Source organism: Aquila chrysaetos, chromosome 2, assembly GCF_900496995.4.
Source record: "Aquila chrysaetos chrysaetos chromosome 2, bAquChr1.4, whole genome shotgun sequence".
In the NCBI taxonomy this organism is placed as follows: domain Eukaryota; kingdom Metazoa; phylum Chordata; class Aves; order Accipitriformes; family Accipitridae; genus Aquila; species Aquila chrysaetos.
Window position 1 is genome coordinate 75803659 of NC_044005.1, and position 19477 is coordinate 75823135.

Sequence of the window (19477 nt, forward strand, 5' to 3'; positions counted from 1 at the left end):
CCTTCAGATTCATACATTTATTTCTTGTATTGCTTATATTGCTCTACTTTGTTGAAGGATTTTCTGTACACTAGTCTTTTCTTTGGTATTTATATTGGTCCATAAAGCCGTCCATTAATAAACATTCTTTTGGGTTACAAAATACAATTAAACTCCCACAGAAAAGAACATTTCAAGGGATTCAATATTTCTATTAAGACTAAATCTCAACAATTATTTTGAAGTCCCTAATCACTAGCCTATCTTGGCCATAATTCAAAATATACTTTGGGATGCTTCATTTAAATATAGTGGAGAAGGCAGAGATTCTAAATCCCTGTAATTAAAATATTTTTCCTAGGACTCTTGTTGAAGACAGCTTTTAATTTTTCTCTGCTGGACTAGCTAAATATTATTAAAAGCTCAAAACTCAAATCACAGACAAACAGTAAACATTAAAGTGGTGCTGTATCAAGTAGCCTCTTCAGTAAAGAATTAATGAATATTTGAGAGAAAAACAAATGAACAAAGCTTCTTAAAACTTCTTCTATCATATCTGACAGAAAACTGTGATACCTGCAATTCTTGATAGTTCACTTGAATCATTGCAAAGTTTGTGTTAAATTTCACCAAAAAAAAATTTCTGGTTCCCTTGTTTTCAAAAGCAAGCTCTTTCCTACTTTTGTCCAAAACATGCAGTTAATTTCCAATGTTACAACTGGTTCTTAAAAGACTAGTGAAGAGGAACATGTGGATATACAAAGGAAAACATTCAGGAGAGTTTCAGAAGTCTTAGACACCGGTGCCTTCACAATGCAACACTTCCAATTAATCCAGCACATAATGCTAGAATAACTGAAATTCAAAACTATTTATCATCCAAGCTTTTAGCCCCACAGCTTTATTGTAGGCTACAGGTTCACAGCTTTATATTGATAGTGGTGACTAATTATACACCACATTATAAGCATCCATAATTTCATCAATTACAGCACTAGAATGTTGGCTTCTGAATCTCAACATAGCATGAAGGTTTTGGCATCATTACTTTAGCTTTCTAATTTAGAAAACACGAACGATTTGAGACTGCAGGTGGAAATCTGATCAGATACTCTCACTGAACCAAACTCACAACAGTGAAACTGGACAAGTGACCCAAGAATGGTTTTAATCAGCACTATTAATTCAACACCAGTTGCCACAGGGAATTTATTCTTCTTAATGGATCACTATTGAGGTGGTTAAGTTTTTAAACATACCGCGAAAGCTGTCCCCTTTGACAGCACTTAAGGAGTCTGCTCATGGTGCATTTTTTGTCTTTGTTTATCCAATTCTTGCAGTGGTACTCAACTAAAAGACAAAAGCCCCACCATGAAATCCTTAAAATAAGTGCTATTAATTGGGACAGTTGTCAAAGTGTTTTAATTTTAATGGGCCACTGTTGCTCCCAGTATCTCTTTTCATGTTTAACTTCGTGTGTCCAAAGTCTTACCAGGCAACAGCTGGTTAGACATTCTTCTGCAAACTAAGTAGGCCCCTGAGTTTCACAGAGATACCCTGCCCAGTCTCAAAGAGTATACATTCACTGCAGAAGCATCTATGTTAAAAGCACAATTCAAATAATTATGAACGCTTGAAAAAATATAATTAACACATTTTCTTATGCTTCCAGTATTATGTAAGCAGAGATACTACTTGATCAGCTGCCAAATAAGAAAAGCATTCAAATATAGTCAACTTCTGACAATGCAAACCAAGTCTTTACATTTTCCATTTATGATTTGATTTTTGTTTTCTTTAAACAAAGCATTAAATAGTACCTGATCTTTCATTCTTGCTTTTCTTGGTAGTGTGACTGCAATTTCTGTATCTGTTGTTATACTACCTATTCTCTGTTCTATTCCACAACTGTTTTCCTTTAATGCTGCTTCCACCTTTCCTGTAGAAGGAGCTGGGGAGGAGCGGGCTGAATCTGCAGGACGAGGTGAAATGCTTTCCATTCTCCTAGTGCTGCCACTATCCTCATCATCATCATCATCACTAGACAAAACAACTAAACAGAAAATATTAAATTCTCAACCACTACATTTTTCTGTAACAGAAATTTCTTTTCAAGCAATAGCTTTAAAGTAATTTATGTAATTGTCCTGCAGTGCCAAAAGAAGTCCACATTTATCATTACATTATGCTTTTATGAATGTTTATTTGGAATCTGCTCGCAGGCGCTCTCTCCCTCGTTTTTTATTTCTCACAACTAATTATACAAGAAATGGGTATTGTTAACCTGCCTCTAGACACAGAAGTGAAGCCATACAGTTCTTGGTTCAATCAAGAATTGACAGGGAGTTACACAACTTAAGAAAAACTGACAAAAGAAATTATAACTGAAATTGTTCAAATCAGTAAGACAGCATGGTCTAGTAAACTAAGCATGGAACTAGAAACAATTTCCCAAATTCCAGTTCCTTCCTCCTTATAAATTAATTTGAGTTTATGCAGAGAAAGCACAAAAATTAACATTTTACAAATTATGAAATTTAAATAAATGCATAGCTCAAAAGAAAAGAGGGAAAAAATATAAAAGTCAAAGAATTTCTTTCCCTTGGAGAGGATGAATGATGGAATTCTGCTAAGAATGCTATTTTTAAAATTATAAACTGTAATTCTTTAACAAAAAAAAAAAATTTCATTAAATAATTTTTGTTTTCCCCAGTGTTCATCCTTCTCAGAGAGTACCTCAGTATATGAAAAGGAAATTACAAAAAGGTCTGTCCCTCTTCCCCAAGAGCACATCCACAAAAAAATTCCATGCAAAATCAGTAATGTAAACCTGCAAGGACAGTTCCTTCATTATACAATACTTTGGGTTCTAGTTTATGGCTATATCCACAAAAAGGTACTTACTTGGATCATTTAGTTCAGATGGTCTTGTACTCCTCTGCCTTAAGGTTCCTGTAATTTTAGGATTTTTCGTCCCAGTTATAAGACTAACTTTTCCATTCTGTCGTAACATAGAATGTCCTACAACTTCATTACTCAGTAGAATATCCGTCGGACCTTTCCCAACAGCAGAACTATAAAACTTCTTTGTGTTGAACCCTGTACCTGAAGATTTTTGCCCTGTTGAATTCTGATGTATTGAAGAACGTGATAAAGGTCCCACAGATTCACTTAATGTCACAGTTTGTCTGGAGACTCTTTGCAAATCCTTTAGAGAAGCACTTTCACAATGTCGGCATTTGGTCTGATTTTCATTTGCCCGCCCACAATTTGGGCAATCAGTAGAATAATCAATTTGTTCCAAAAGCTAGAGGGGAAACACACAGACACAAAATCAGTAACTGTATAAGTACAAAGATACCATTTCCAAATCTTGCATTTAATTTCTCTTCAGAATGAAGACTAACTATATTAGCAATTACAGTTAAGTAGAGAAAGCAAACATTAAAATACAGTTTGATTTTCTTCATTTAAGAAAATGAAAAATGTTCTAACAGGACCAAATGTCATTTGTGGCAATTTTAAGAAAGTGATTAATGCTGGACAATTCAGATTTTCCTCCTTGCCTTTTTTCCTTCCATATGTAAAAGGTTGCACACTATTCAGATATATATATATATATATCCATCAGCAAGAAGGTCCAGTTATATCATTTCTGTAAAAATAGTTTCATTGGATGAAAATAAAGTAACCTAAGGTTCCACAGAGCAATGCTAAAGAGGACTAGAAGCAACCTCCTAGGTCATGAAGTTCATTTGTCCTCCCAAGATAGGTATCTAACAGCCTGGCAAAGCATGCAGAATAATCACTTCTCAGAGAGAGAGAGAGAGAGAGAATAAAATAAAAGGAAATACATTGCTCTAGAGTCCAGTATCTCAGAAAAGAAAACGGGACTTGAGGAAAAGGAGTTCTCCAAACTTTCAAGAGGAAAACAGGGGCTACAAGGGAAATGTATCCTATCACTGCAAAGATAGAGATGTGTTTTCTTTCTCTCACATGCATTAGGTCCTGCTTAATTACATTATCACAAGTGCAGAACTTCGACTTCTAAGTCTAAGGGATTCAATACTAACACATAAGCTACTGAATGTGTACTGAGTTGAATACGGGACACCTCTAGAACTGAAATTTAACGTATGTTATTGTCTCCTGGAGCACTGACAAAATGATATAACCACTGTACTGTGAACTACTGAGATAATAAATACCTAAATCCCACCAAAAGCTTTTTGGACCTATTTTCAAAGCATAGCTATCACAATCTGCAGCCCCCACCCCCAGCCATGAACGCTTTCCAATAAAGAGGACTTCCTTGGGTGTGGGATCTTCAATGATTTTTAAAAACAAATGTAAAGACAAAAGTCACACAAGGAGAACATTACAAAATTTCTGCAATTTAACAAAGCTACACAGACCATAGCAAAACAGATGCAAAAAACCATTGTATAAAATGTATCAGATCTTTAAAACCTGCGTTGTGGGATAAGATAGCAAGTGACATGAAAACCAGGGTTGTGCCTCAGTGCTCAGTTACAGGATGTCGTTTTTGCAAAGATACTAATTACATTGAAGAATTTCAATCAGACATTAAAATATTCAACAGAAGCTACCAGTCATACCTGAAGGATTTTAAGTATAGAGTAACTGCACCCCTCTACTTCAACTACACACCAAAAATTTAAAACCAACTTCCTTTCCCTGGTTTGAGAGCATGCATCTTGATGGTAGGGGTAGCAGTGTTTAATTAAGAGTGGCATACTCTTTCGTAGACTGTATTTTAAGATAAATGACTACTTAAGTAGATGAGTTCTACCTAAATGTGTCTGCCTTATGACTTGTATAATACAGCATTTTTTTAAACTTTGAAATCTGCAAAATACAAATACTGTATGCCCTATCTCTGAAAGTTTCAGAATCCAAAGCTTTTGTTATTTTTCAGCTTTTTTTTTTTTGTAAGCACATATGAAGCAGAAAATCCTCCTTTCTTTAAAAATTATGTACATTTTTAACAATTAGAAAGTGCAACCTGTTACAGTCTAGTAAGATGAAAACCATTTCTTTGCCTGACAAGCAGCTGGTTATGTCTGTAATTCCTCTGGCACAAAACCACAACCAACATTTTTGAATTGTTCAGAGGTTCCATAAACCTCCCATCGATCATCTCTACACTTTGGCAACTCACAGCTCATGAAAATGCATATGGTTCATGACAAATGCATAAATCATTGTGTTAAATCCCTTTACTGTAATAAAGGATAAAACTCTTAACCCATTTAAGAGAACAAAAAAAAAAAAAAAAAAAGAAAAAAAAAGAAAATGGAACCAAGAGTTATGCTAGTGAATTGTTGCAAGTTGCAACAAGATCTGCTCTATATCCAGAAAGTGTATCCACAAACTATACAGTCTTACAGGATCATAACTATCCTATGGGATTGGCGTAAAGGTTCATCTAGCTCTGTGCTGTACTTTCAACAGTGGCCAGTGGTAGATGGTTGGGAGCACAGGGAGTAGCATAAGGACATATCCTCCTTACTTGATGTAATTACCAATTTAGACATTTCCTGAATCAGCAGTTGAATTTAAATCAACCTGTTTAATGCTGATGTAGCGTCACAAATTTTATCAATCCCTTTCTGAAATCTCATAATACAAGGTGTGAAAAATATGGGGGGGGGGTGCCTTTTTTAAGCTTACTGCCTGACAGTTTTACCACAGGCACTCAGCTCTTCCTTGAGTCTGAGAAAAAGTAACTAGTTTCTGTTCATGACTGTTGGGTGCTCTCAACTTTACAGATTTCTAAGATATGCATGGGAAAAAGTACCAGATGTAATTATTAAATACTGTTTACAAGTGCAACCTGTCTGATGGCTTTGGAAATTAAATCATGCCCCTGGAACAACATAATCGAGTCTGCTGCTTTTTTTATCAGGGAGACAGAAAACAGCTTGTTTTAGCAATGTAGTCAAGGACACCAAGCTGCTGAAGCTTCTACATGCAGCTCCAGCCCTCATTTTCCACCTGTATACAATGCAGGAAGTAGGTCTGGAAGTCAGTGCCATGGCTGAAAGCACACCTCGCTTCTACATGTACACAGAGTCTTCCAGTTAGAGCTCAGAGCTACTGCCAATGGACTACACAGACCACAATCCAGCCACAAATAATGAGGCTGCTCTCCTTCCTCTCATGCTAATTGATGTAATTTGTAAGGAAGAAACTTTATGTATTAAAAGAGGACATTTCCTAGCTCTTCAGACTGAAAATTGTTCTATCAAGGCAGTGACAAGATTCCATTTATTTTTTAATTGTTTTCTTCAATGACCATTTCAATCTAGAAAACTCTTTTCTGCTTTTGTCCCTTACCTGACAGGACGTAAGGTAGGCTGCAATTAATATTTTACTTCTTTAAACAAACATAAACAAAGTTATCAATGTAATGATTAAAACAAAACACACAGAACTGTAATGTCTTTTGCTTTGTTTTTAACTGCTTTTTTACTTCATTACTTAGCTTGTATAGATCATATCTATATAGATACCATATGTAGATCAAAATCTCAGCTATTAAACTTTCCAAGTAACATCATATTAATTAACAAAATAAGAAATGGAAATGCTTAAGCGTAGTACCAAGTGTTCCTAACAAAGAAATACAGTCTGACTTACTTTCTAATACACAGGAGCAAACACAAGCTGATTATATATAATAATCACAGATCTACTTTTTTTTTCGTTCTTTTTTTTACCAAGATCTCCTTACAGGAAGTTTTGCTTTGATAGTCATACAGTGTGACCTGTATGTGGGCATTATGAATCTTCCACAGTAACCTGGGAAGATGATAAGAAATACAGAGCGCCTTACAGGAATTTCCAAAATATCTTACAGCTGATATTCAGAAAAGTTCCAGACAAAGCATCCTGGTTGGCTGCCTCTAGACCAGAGAAGGCTATTTGGATACCTGTGCTAGTTTCACTGAGAAAGAGGGCAACTTGGTCAGAAGTACTTGAATCGTTGCAGTACTTCTGTCTTTATTGTTTTGAGTACAGAAAATCATGACATTAAAAAAAAAAATTCTGTCCAAGAGTAAAATATTGTTCCTCTATTTCATAGACAGCAAACCAAAATTATCGGGTTTGGGTTTACTGATCAGCAAATCAATTTAAACACAGGTTCTTTGTTTTCCAGTGCAGCATCTGTTTGTTCAAATCAGACAATAAATATTTCTTAGCTAGTATCAATATTAACACTTAAATATCTCTATCATTACAACATTATTTTTTAATTTAATTATGTAAATCTTTCTCCCAACTCTAAGGAGTTTTAGAACATTAACTTATTTTACAACTGAGTGTCTGTTTTTAAAACATGCATCAACTTTTAAAGTTAAACAGAAGTTGACATGTTTTTAAAATCTAACCCACCTTTAACTGAGTTAAGCATTTTTTTGTAGCAGAAGATAGGGTCAAGTCAGATTGATATGAATTGCAGTGACGTTTCTGTTGCACCTTTCTCTTAATTTCACATTCTGATTCTGACTCTTCTGTATTTTCCATTATACTGTCTAGGAGGGAGAAAATGCAAAAATGTTAACAACCAAAGGTCTACTCATATGCTATTAAAACTATGATCAACTTATTTCTTCACATACACTAACTTGAACTAAACATAAACACCTTTTTAAACATCCAGCAAACTACAGCACTTCAAGTGTCTCATGATTTGTTGTATGAATAAGAAAAAATTCCTCAAAGTAACTTTGAAAATGTTTTTTTGTTAATACTATTTCAGTGTCTCTTGGTGACAATTTGTAGCTTAATATCTTTGGAGGAGGCTTTGGACTTGAAAATCTATACTAACTTCACTACAACTAGAATGGAGTGTCCGCTACCAAAAGGAGGAGGGGATCTGCTCGATTATGCTAATGGTAATTTTCCCTAAAGGACTGCTGGGGAATACATTTAGAATAATTGGAAATGTTCTGTGTAATTAGGATTTATTCCTTCAACACAAGACTCAGCAGTACAGTGAACTATACTGCCATATCCTGTTTTATATTGGGGCATTCATTTCAATACTGGAAGAGTATAGGAACAAAGAAACCCATAAATTAACAATGTACAGAGTGAGATTTTCTTTTAAGAAGTGCAGTATGTTGTAGAAGAGTACCTTAATTAAGTTTAATGTAGAAGTGCTATTTATACTCCCTAGTTTAATGGCAGTCTCCATATTGGAACTTTTTTAAGTCTGTATTTTTTTAAAACAGATATGAATACTTTTTCGATATACATACCGATAACTTCACAAACATCCTACTATTAGAAGACATCTCAAAACTAAACAATGACTCATTGTCAAAAAAGAAACAGTAATAGGTGGGTTTTTTCCAAGTTAACTTACTTTTGTGTAGAACTGATGAAATTCTACTTAACATTAACCTAAAAAGGCCCAGCAGAATAACTGGCCAGCGTAGATGGCTAAGCAGCTGAACAGCAGGTTTACAGACTGTATCTGTATCCGGACTGACAAAGCTCAACCAAACACAGTGATTTTTGTTTTCCAATTTCACAATTTCCACACCTCAAAGCAAACTATATTTTCTCTATTGTATCTCCATCAATGGTCCCTAACCAATGATATAAGAGCATGTTTCAGTTGAGGTACAGAGCAGTGCTGATGCTGGCTCTTCTATTCACTACCTCAGTGCATGAATATACTTCATACCAAGTGTTATTTAGCATGTTACACTTTGCACATACTAACAGTGCTACAGAAGTTCCTCATCAATAATTCAAGAACAAGCTGGGGGCTTGGGCTCAGACTAGACAATCTCCAGAGATCTGTTCCATCTCCAACAATTCTGAGTCTACATTTTCCTGATTTCAGTTGTTTTTGAAATAACTGAAGCCTAACTTAAAATTAATTATAACACGACTGAACAGGTTGCGGAAATCTGTCAAAAAGGGCAAAATCCTCCCTTCATGCACAAACTTGTATAAATCTAGAATAACAAGATATAAGGATATAAATAGATACACTAAAGGTTACACAAAGTTTGGTAACATACCCACCCAAAGCAGGTATTCAAAATATTATTCTGCTTAAAAGAAATGAGAACTCTAAACATAACTTACCAACTCCTTGAGACCGTGGTAATCTAATATGGTCTGCTTCTACTTTTTGAAGCTGAGGGGGGTATTCTTTTCTGGAAAATGAATTAGATATATGGTTGTTCTTTTGACAGACACCAATACAATTCAGCCACATTATATATGAAAAAAATAAACCTGAAATGTATCTGAAAGCTATGACTAAATAACTTCTCCTATTACATGCTATTGGTACACTTAAAAAAATATTACCAGAATGCTAGGAACAGCTACAGTAAAGGTCTTAGAAGTGTTTCTGATCTAAATCCCCTCTGACAGTAATCAATAGTTCAGGAGTCTCTCACTTTCATACCCAACTCTTAAAAAACTGAATGCCGCATCACCTCCTCCTCATTCATGAGGTGTGAGATAGATACTTTTAAAATCCAAAAATAGAAACAACTATTATTTTTAATTTTGAAGTAGATTCCACAAGTTCCACAACTGAAAAAACAGGAAGAGAAGATGCAAAACTGAGGAAAGAGATATGACATCAAAAACTGTTGTGGCCAAAAAATAAAAAGAACAACACAGGAGAAGACATAGTTCCTATATATTTGTTTAAAAATATAATAATATAGACAAATTAGTGGATAATAAAACTTTTGTTGGTATAACTTGCATAATACACATATCTCATATTTTTTTGTGCAAATTAATGCAACATAAAGCATTATAGTAAGATTTTTTTGAGTCTCCTGAAAGATATTTTCAGTTTACACACAAGTATGTCAAATCGTGCTACTACCAAATTAAGATTCCTGAAGCTCACTGCATCTCAAGTTACTGGTTTTGGCAGTTCTCTTTCTCAGCTGTCTTACCCTACTCTGCAGCTGTAGATTACTGTTCCTGTTATAACAGAAGATGGCACGCACCTGAAACACAGGAGGCCTTGCCAGCAACTTCAGCAGAAACTGCTTTTATTGGCAAATTAAGCCAGTGCACCGGGGTGCAAATGGGTCACAGGCATCCCATACTGCTACCTCTGATTACAAGGACATTAATCAACAGCAAGGAGGCAAAGAAAACAGCTGTAGGCAATAGCATCTCAAACTAACAGCTAAATTTTGAGGACCCACCTGACAAAAATTTGGCTACAGCTGAAGTAGACTTCAGCAGTAGGCATATGTTTTTGTTTCTTTCAGCACAGCATTTCCTAACATATTAAATTATAAAACCTTTAAATTTTCTGCATTTCTAGGTAATATTTCTCAGGGTTTTCCCATATTTTATTATTAACTAACATACTTGGAACAAGATTAATCTACAATGCCCTTTGGGATACTTCTTACCTAAACACAAACACGTTTTATTGTGTTGAGGGGCTGCAGCATGAAGGAAAACTCGGGCAGAAAGAAGGATTGAGAAACAAGTAGAAACAAGCGTGGCTGGATTGCAACACAGAATGTGGAGACATCACAGTACTTTACCATGAGTGCCCACAAGCACATCACAGATGACAGATTAAGTAGTTTATTTGCTACTGATTGTCAAACACCTTTCTGAAACAATCCTGCTCCCCCAAGAAGTTTTTTTTAATGCTTGCGCACACAAAAGCTGAACCAAAATCAGAAACTCAACATGAATATTTGTCCATAAATTAAGCATTATGATTATTTTGAGCATTTTCTTTAAAAATTCAAATCACAAGGGACTACCTTCAAGGCAGAATTGGTGGAAATATAAGGCAGAGCTCAAACTAATCATTATATAACGAAAAGCTGTTACTATCAAAACCAATGATAATGACATTCTACAGGCTAGAAAAAACCCTGTTACGTCATTACAGATCTGAAAAATATAAACTTTGCGGTAAGGATGCATGAGCTGTTGTCTGACATGTTATAATTATCTTCCAAAAGTATTTCATCACAATATAAGTCTTGTTTTGAACATAACCACTGTTAAAAAAATTCTCTCCTGTAAAATGTTTTAAATATAAAACATTTAATTGATATTTAAGAGAAACAATATTGAAATTATTTGACATTTAATTGAAAGCAATGAGAACAATATGGTAGATTTATAATACTAAAATTTCTTTTAAAAATTAGTTTGACAATTCAAGATCTCTGGACATTTATAAGTTACGATTTTTCTTCTAAAAATCTTAGAGGTTTGTATTACATTTTTAACATGCAACATATATTTATCTTTTTAAGATGATAAATTCATCACTTACCATATATTGCTAAATAATTTTTTTACAATAAATCAGAATACAGTAGCATTAGTTAGTAGCATTAGTTACCCTTGTCTGAATTTTGTGTTATCAGCATAGACTCATACTGGTACTTTTTAAACGGCCAAACACTTGCAAGAATACGCAAAGGCTGGCATATAACGAGTATCTTTCTTCTCCCACAATATAAGACGTTTACTCGTATGTTCACAATGAACCAGTAACACCCAAACCTAAGTTACGAAAAACAGCTCCAAGTCAACTGAGGCTTCCCAACACAGTTTAACTTGGTTAGCAATTCAAGGTCAGGTTGGAAGTTGCTTTGAGTTAGAAACAAAAGCAAAGACAATTTTAAACACTACTTAATTGTAGATTACATCTGAAAAAAATGCTTTCTTAGAGACAGTAACAGCCCTCCCACAAGAGGGCAGCAACCTAAAGCACCTCCTACTAGTTTCCTTTCCTGAAAAACCCACACACAAACAAAAAGGGAGAGCCCCCACCACCACCACCAAAAAGTTTTTACAGATAACAAAATCAAGGCTCCCCCCCTCAGCACAAAGTTTGTTGCCATCTGAACAGCTGCAGAACCATTGATATCTTCTCCAGAAAAGTACTTAGTACACTGAGCAGTATACTTGCACGTGAGTGCAAAAACAGAATGGAAACTGTAGTTTCTTTTAAATCGAACACAACACCTATCTTTAAAACGACTATTAGGAAAAGAAAAAAATTATTATAAAAGATTAGAAAAACATACAGCACTCCGAAACAAATGCCTTCTTACTGTTAAATCCTAACTTAAACTAAGTCTCCCATTTCAAAAGGAATAAATGAGGGATCAAACAGCTAAACAGATCAAGATGCAAGACTACCTATATACCGTGTCTAACAGAAAAAATAAGAAATATTGATTGCTGTTCCTAGCATCCTAGCAAATACTAAAAATACACAAAATTTTTTTTTTGCCTGTTAGGTTTATTAAAAATATTTATGAGATTTAGATTTTGCTTGAAGAACAAGGCTCCATGCTCAGAGATTAAATCATTTTAGGCATCTCATTTATCTCATCCATTATAAGCAGTTTTGATTTTAATACCTTTAAGTACAAGGGAGGTAGACCAGTATTTGATAAAAGCAACCTCAAGAAGTAGTAAAGCATCAAACAGCAAAACATTAATAACAATACCAAGAAAGATCAGGCTCTTCCTGCAACAGACATGACAAAAATACTGAGGTAGTCTGGACTGTGAAGAGTCCTGAACTTTTGACACATCTTAACAGCTAAACGGTATAGCATTCTTGACTAAACATGTTTTGCCCAGACAGAATGGCGTGACTGACTGAGTATTTTCAGCACACATTCAAGATTACTGCCATATTCCTTTGCTGATAGAATTGGACCTTAGTATCTTCACCTTGGGCTGGTAGACAGACCTCTGTGACACACTCCAGCCCAAGATAAATTTTTGTATTAGAATTTCTTCTCTAGAAAAAAAAAAAAAAAAAGGGGGGTGTGAGAGGGCAGGGAGAGGGGGGACAGGGATGACAACTGTCTATGCCAGCAAGCAATAAACTTAAAGAAACATCTGGATCTGGGAATTTAGGATACAGTGCTGTCTTAGATCAGAGCCTTCCAAACTACCTATGATCTGGTACGAGCCACATAAAAAAATACCATGTATGTGCAATGCTGCACCAACTCCTAACTTTGCTGAGGTGTAGGCTTACATAAGTGCTGTGTTTAATACGCAGCCTGGCTCTTTGAGAGGCTGCCTTGTGCAGCCCTTCCTCACTCTGCCTTTGCATACTACTATTTGGAGGTATACTACCGCAGGCAGTCTGTTGGTTTCTACATCATTCACAATAACGGAATAAAGCATGATAAGACAGGAAGCACCAAGCTGCTGAGGTGAGATTTACCTTCAGTGTGTCTTACAGAAAAAGCAGAGTACAAAAGTCAAAGGCTGAAAGAGAGAAGCAGCAGCACAGGGAGTTGGGTTTTTAGTACGCAGGTCAGTAGCCCCATTTGGCCCAGAAAGTCTGGAGTTGCAGCTGCACTTATCATGATGGCAATGATTAAAACTAATTTTAGCAGCTCCTGCCTAAATCATCTTCCCCTGCTGGGACAGCAACAAAAAGCAGGGAAGGAAAACAGAACATATCCAGTAGTACTGGATTAAGAAGCAGCAGGTGTCCCCAAGGGAAAATTAAGATCACCAGCATGCAACTCAACCCTAGTCTTCTATGACATTCAGTGCCAAATTAAAAACATTAATAGCTGACTGGTTAACTGATAGCAGAAATGCAGCACGAAGGAGAACAGGAAAAAAACACATGAACTCAAAGCCCAGACAGTGAGAGGATGATCAAATCCTTTCTTAGAGGGCCAAAACTAACTGTTGAGTATCTCTCTGATACTTCTTTTGAGAAATAACAAAAGGCAGTAAAACAGAAAGGATTGATTTTACTACTGAATTTGAAATAAATCTAGAAAATCCTGAATTCACAAAGAACAGATATACACTAGATTTCTGTGTTACTTGTATCATTATTGGTTAAACATTATATACACTGTTTAAACAATTCAACCTGATATCAAGCATATACTGCCAAAACACACCTACATAGACAAGACATTTACAAAAACTCAATTAATTCATTACTATCAACAAAACATTTCCACTAACACATAAATTTAAGCTATATAGGAAGAAAAAAAAATGTATGGTATTTCATATTACTAACAAAATATTAACAGTGGTAAACCAGATGCAAAACGAGTGAGAAATGAGCCTGAAATGAGCAATGAAAAACCAGTGTGCCTGGTTTTGCCATACATTTTCTGTTAATTGCTTTAACATATACACTTCATGAACAGAACGTACACAGTAATGCAATAAAAACCTTTAATGCTATTCATACCAAGCTGAGATGACAGAGTGAAAGCTGTTAAAACTCCCTACTAAGATATGCTTCAGAACCATTCTACTACACAAAGTTTGCTGCTCTACCAAAAGAATTAGCAGTGAATTCTTAAATTCCACAGAAAGTCACAATTTATCTATTTTCACATTGGATATATAAATAGATAGATAAATTTCCAGTGGAAACGTACCCAAAGTTCACGTTAACAAGGCATTATTTAGAGAGGATGTTAAGGTCCTTTTTTGGCAAAAGGGAGTAAGTGAACCACAGAAACAGAACAAAACCAACCAACCCCCCTCACACATGAGCAAATATGATTGACTGGATTGAATATTCTTTAACTAGCATTGATAAAGCACTCATTCAGTTAATTTTCTTAATGCTCATTGCCATGCTCATTTCATCAACAGTAAGCTTACCTTTCCTTTCGGTCCAGATTGCTTAAAATATGAAAAAAGAAAAAAAAACATAAGATGCAAAGCCCCACATGTGTTGCACATGACTAAATTTAAAAAGTTATTAAATATAAACTATAACTGTTTCATTGTCTCTTGCACTCGCTGGACTAGTTTTCAAACAAGATTATTTTTCACAGCATTTTTGTAACATTAATTATAAATGCATAAACGTTACTTGACAGACAGCAACGGTCAGTGGTCTAAATACTACATTGTCTTGCCTCTTTTTCAGTGTGTAAAATGTGATTAATTCTGGACTCAACCTGGCCGTCTCACTTAATTCACTGCAATGTAGAACCTGACATGACAGAACCTTAATACATGAATTAAGATCAAGCCTCATTTCCAATCCCTGATCACCATGCAAAAGAATATAAAACAAATTTACAAAACAACTTGTTTCCAACTATTCAAAAAATATTTAAGTGTTTAAATTGATAAAATAAAAATTCAGAAAGCACTACTTAAATATTTAGGAGACCACATGCAATCTGCTACTGGACAGAGAAAGATAAAAAGAAGCAACCAGCCTTCTCCTGAGGCTTTGGCTAAAAAGAATCTCCAAAAATATTTAAGAATTAGGGCCAGAATTAGTTTCAGAAGCATCCCCTTTAACATCAGTGAATGTAGCTGGTGCTCACTACTCAAGTCCTTTGTATACCAAGACTGATATGAAAATAGCACAGCGTGAAGACAACTTGAAAACAGTATCTTTCTCTCTTGTGCCTTTTTGAAACTTGCAATATGGAATGCTGTAAGCTTTTAATCTCTGTGGCCGTTCCTCCCAAATATCAAAGGCCGAACAAACTTCTGTCATATATGCATTAGACTAACATTATTCTAAAACAGAACAAATTCAAACTGTTTCCTGTTTTACTTCAGTCAAATTAAACAGAGTAATGATATTACAGAGTAATATAAACCCATTCTCCTTTCCTTTTCACAAACAGAACACCCACAAGAATACAGCAAACTCTGTAACTCTGTTACCCAGAGGAACAGCAGTATTGAAAGTAAACCAGGTAAAAATGTAATCCTGATAATCCTAGAGAGTGCAGTGTGAAAACACATTCAATGTCCACAGTGCTCTGGGAAGAGAGTAAAAGAAATTCAAAACTGAATGTCACCACTGCAACTTAGACTGGGGTGGGGGTAATCAGCCAATGGTGCATGTGAGGAAAAATTGCTTCCAGCGGGAGCTAGCCTTTACAAAAAATAAACACTGGTTTTGTGCAGGTCACATCTGAGTTTAGAAATCCAGTCATATCCTAACCATGTCCCTATGGAGCCATGTCCGGTATCTTTGTATCCTTGGCACAGTTAATATGCAACTTGGATTAACTGTTTACAGGTGCTCTAAAGAGTCACACTGTTAAGAATTGTAAATTTTAATGCTAAGGAAACTTAAAGGCAGGAAAAAATTTCCAGAATGCCTGATACTGTACACGGTCATAACATTAGATGCCTCGCTTGTTTTAAAATCATAGAATCACAGAATCATAGAATCGTTTAGGTTGGAAAAGACCTTTAAGATCACCGAGTCCAACTGTAAACCTAACACTGCCAAGTCCACCAAATCCCATATTAATATAATGCACTTAAAAGAATTCTCACTTTTACATCTCAGAAAGATTAAGAAATGAGAATCACGGACAGATCCAGGAATTACAACGAGCAGTGTCCCTACGAATTGCTTCATGCAGCTCATGCATAAGATTTCTTAGACATGCTATGCATACATGCTATTCCAACACCAAGTCTTAGAGAACAGCCAGTCAATAGCGTAAGATAGAACTATGCATCCATTACATGAAGCAAAATAGTTTGAACCAACTACAACACTAGGCTAAGCTGTATCTGAAAATCTGTTGTATCAGAAGTGAAGAAATTTTAATTTCATCCCCAGATTTCACTGGAAAAAAACATGAATAATATTTATCAAAATATTATGTTGAAATGTCCAAGTTTGTTGTACTAGAAACTTGTATTTTAAAGAAGAGTGAAACAGATACTCAGCCAGAATTTAAATCAACATGCACGTGCAAAAAAGTTAGACAAAGAGATGAGAAATACAGTACACATCACAAGCTCCAAATTCAACTTGACAGAGATTACAACTGAGTTTCATAATTAGCTTGCTGCATGTGACACCATCCCCACTCAAAGAACCTAGTATTAGTAACAGAATCTGTAACATCGGTGCCAGAGACTCAATCTACTCAGAACTAATTTAATAATGGTTTTATATTTTGTTATCCTTTCAATAATCCACTAGAGATTTAAGAACAATGTTAGGTTAGTTAAAACTATTTTCCCCATGTTGTTACTGATCACCATACCATAAAATAATTCTACAAATGCAAACAATGTAAAAGAACACAACTTTGTGTTGCCTGTAGATAAGTATAGGAAAAAAACCCCAACACCTTAGAACTCAATTTCCATGCTACCAGCTTTTCTTTGTCTTGATATATACCTAGAATTTTCTTCTTGGTTTGCCACCCACATTCTCTGCATATACTCCTTTCTGAGGAGACACCATCAGAATTTACTTTTAAACTCAACTATTGTCTAATATCAGTAAAAACTATCAAAAAAAGATATAAAAAATTCCTAAACAACTAAAAATATAAGACAAAAAAATTTACCCACTTTATATGCACTGGAATTTTGTATTATGAACAGTTTTCTAGTCCTATTTTAGTTACTTTTTTTTCTAACAACTATTGTCTTCTCGTTCATAAACCTACCTTTTCCATATCAAGAAGCCTTGAGATCCCCCTTCTTTTTTAATTAAAAAAAAAAAAAAAATTATGGGAGGCCGTGTTCTACTAATTTTCAATCCTCTAACTCAGAAACAGATTTAGAAGCTTTTAAAAAGTAGTCAATTGAGTCAACTGGCAAAAGATACTGGAATTAAAAATCCTTTGCACAGTTCCTCTGTAAAGCTCACCCTCAAGTCAATTAGATCATGCTGGTTCTGACATCCTCCAGTAGCAAAACATTGCTTGGAATTGTTATGACTATTCCCTGCCTTTGAAACTCCTAAAATATTCTTAGCATAAGAGTTAATTGTCTGTTAATGTAAATGAACTACAATAACAACCCTGAAAGAAAACATATTTAGAAACATTCAAGATGACTACTACCCAATTACTTCATGCAATATTCAGCTTGCCTATATTATGCATTAGTTTTCTTTCTGCGTGTCACACATACGAAGTTGCTACTTTTTTTTTCCCCCCACATTACGTTGTAGGCTTATAAAGAAGCAAGTCCCATAGGTGAGAAAGGCGAGCAGGCAAGTCTAACATCTCCTCAAAACTAAGAATCTCTGGAGCAGACTCTCTTGCACGCTGAAGAAGCCTACGGCACTTAACTAGATGAGATGAATCTATGTTGACTGGCTGTTTCAAAGAACCATCTTGCAACAAAGCTTAATCAATTACACTAGTATTATTAAGGTCAACATTCAGAGATCCAAGAAAGAGCAGTCTTGCATGATTTTGCTTACTTCGAATCTTTTAATTTGCACTGCAGATCAAGATTTTATCCCTTAGAATTACAAAAAAAAAAAAAAGTGAAATGTAAGGGCATGAATGCTCAGAGATGCCCCACGCTTTCCTCAATGGAACATTGAACGAAAACGTTCTAAAAAGGACTGCGTGTAAGAAGAACTAAGGTTCAGCCTAAACCACACTGATAACAAACCTCATCTTTCAGTTTAATTTGTGGGAAAATTTCTGCCAATCCTCCTTAGTCATCCCTGCCTTGCACTGATGGGAAGAAATGTAAAGAAAAGGGAGATCTCTACTACTGCATCCGTTATTACTAAGGGGAAGGAAATATCCATGCTATTTTCCATTTACAGGTGATAGTACAGTTTGAAATGGAAGGAGGCAACAGTGGTGTAGGTCCTCAGGGACAGGACTGCAAAACCCATTTTTCAGTCTGTTTCTTCAATGCCAGATTACCCTAATACATGTTTGGATCACATCATTCATTCACATTAGTATATGGGCTTTGTTTTTCTGAAGATGGCAAATGAAAGTGAGGGAAGTGGTATAAAAAAAGAGGATGATGCCTACGTATGATCCCACCACCCCAAAAAAATCTATACTAAAAAATAAGAGAGGAAAAAAGGGGGCTGAAGAAAGAGGCTACAAAACGCTGACAGGACGAAGCACTTGTGGGCTGGTAGAAATCCATGAAATTCATAGATAAAAAGAGCTCTGAATGGACAAATTTTGAAAGAAACTTCCTTAAAGCAATGGTTAGCTCAAATGTTTGTGACACACGTTGGGTGGGAAAAGCCTGCAAAAAAAAATTAAAAAACAACCCTGCAATTTATAGAAGTCTGATGTAGTTTTAAGTTTTCAAAACAATCAAGTTTAATTCAGCATAGCTGAGTAAGATTCCCCAGCTTCCAGTCCTCCATTCTAACAATTATTTATATAAATGCAAAACCTTGCTTCTGTGAGATGTCTCAGTTTATGTGTTTTATACTGTATTTACAGACTACATAGAATCAACAGATCTGTAACTTAAGCTTTAGGTAGATTTTATTCAAGCTGGAGTTTCTGTGAATTAGTATTTGATGATCATGTTGCAGTTATGTGAATTTCTACTGCATACTATGTTTGTCCATTTCAAAGATTTTTTAAATGTATTCACATCAGCAGGTGCTCTCCTACTGAACATGTGCCATAGTGTGCTTTAAAATGAGTAAATTTTAAGATTATGTAAGTCCTAAATGGTAAGTTTTATGAAACTTTAGTAATTAAGA

At 35.2% G+C, this 19477-nt stretch overlaps 1 protein-coding gene across 3 annotated transcripts in view; it reads right to left on the bottom strand.

Annotated features, from left to right (window-relative positions):
- Positions 1 to 19477, bottom strand: part of SENP6 (SUMO specific peptidase 6) — an 83329-nt gene that overhangs the window by 29549 nt on the left and 34303 nt on the right. For 2 of the 3 annotated variants that reach the window (XM_030006000.1, XM_030006014.1), the window contains 5 exons: positions 14653 to 14673; positions 9109 to 9179; positions 7399 to 7538; positions 2884 to 3286; positions 1800 to 2032 (listed from right to left, as the gene is read on the bottom strand). In XM_030006000.1, the coding sequence (XP_029861860.1) occupies positions 1800 to 2032; positions 2884 to 3286; positions 7399 to 7538; positions 9109 to 9179; positions 14653 to 14673 (868 nt within the window). The remainder of the gene's footprint in view (positions 1 to 1799; positions 2033 to 2883; positions 3287 to 7398; positions 7539 to 9108; positions 9180 to 14652; positions 14674 to 19477) is intronic. The other variant, XM_030006007.1, reaches the window with a different exon arrangement.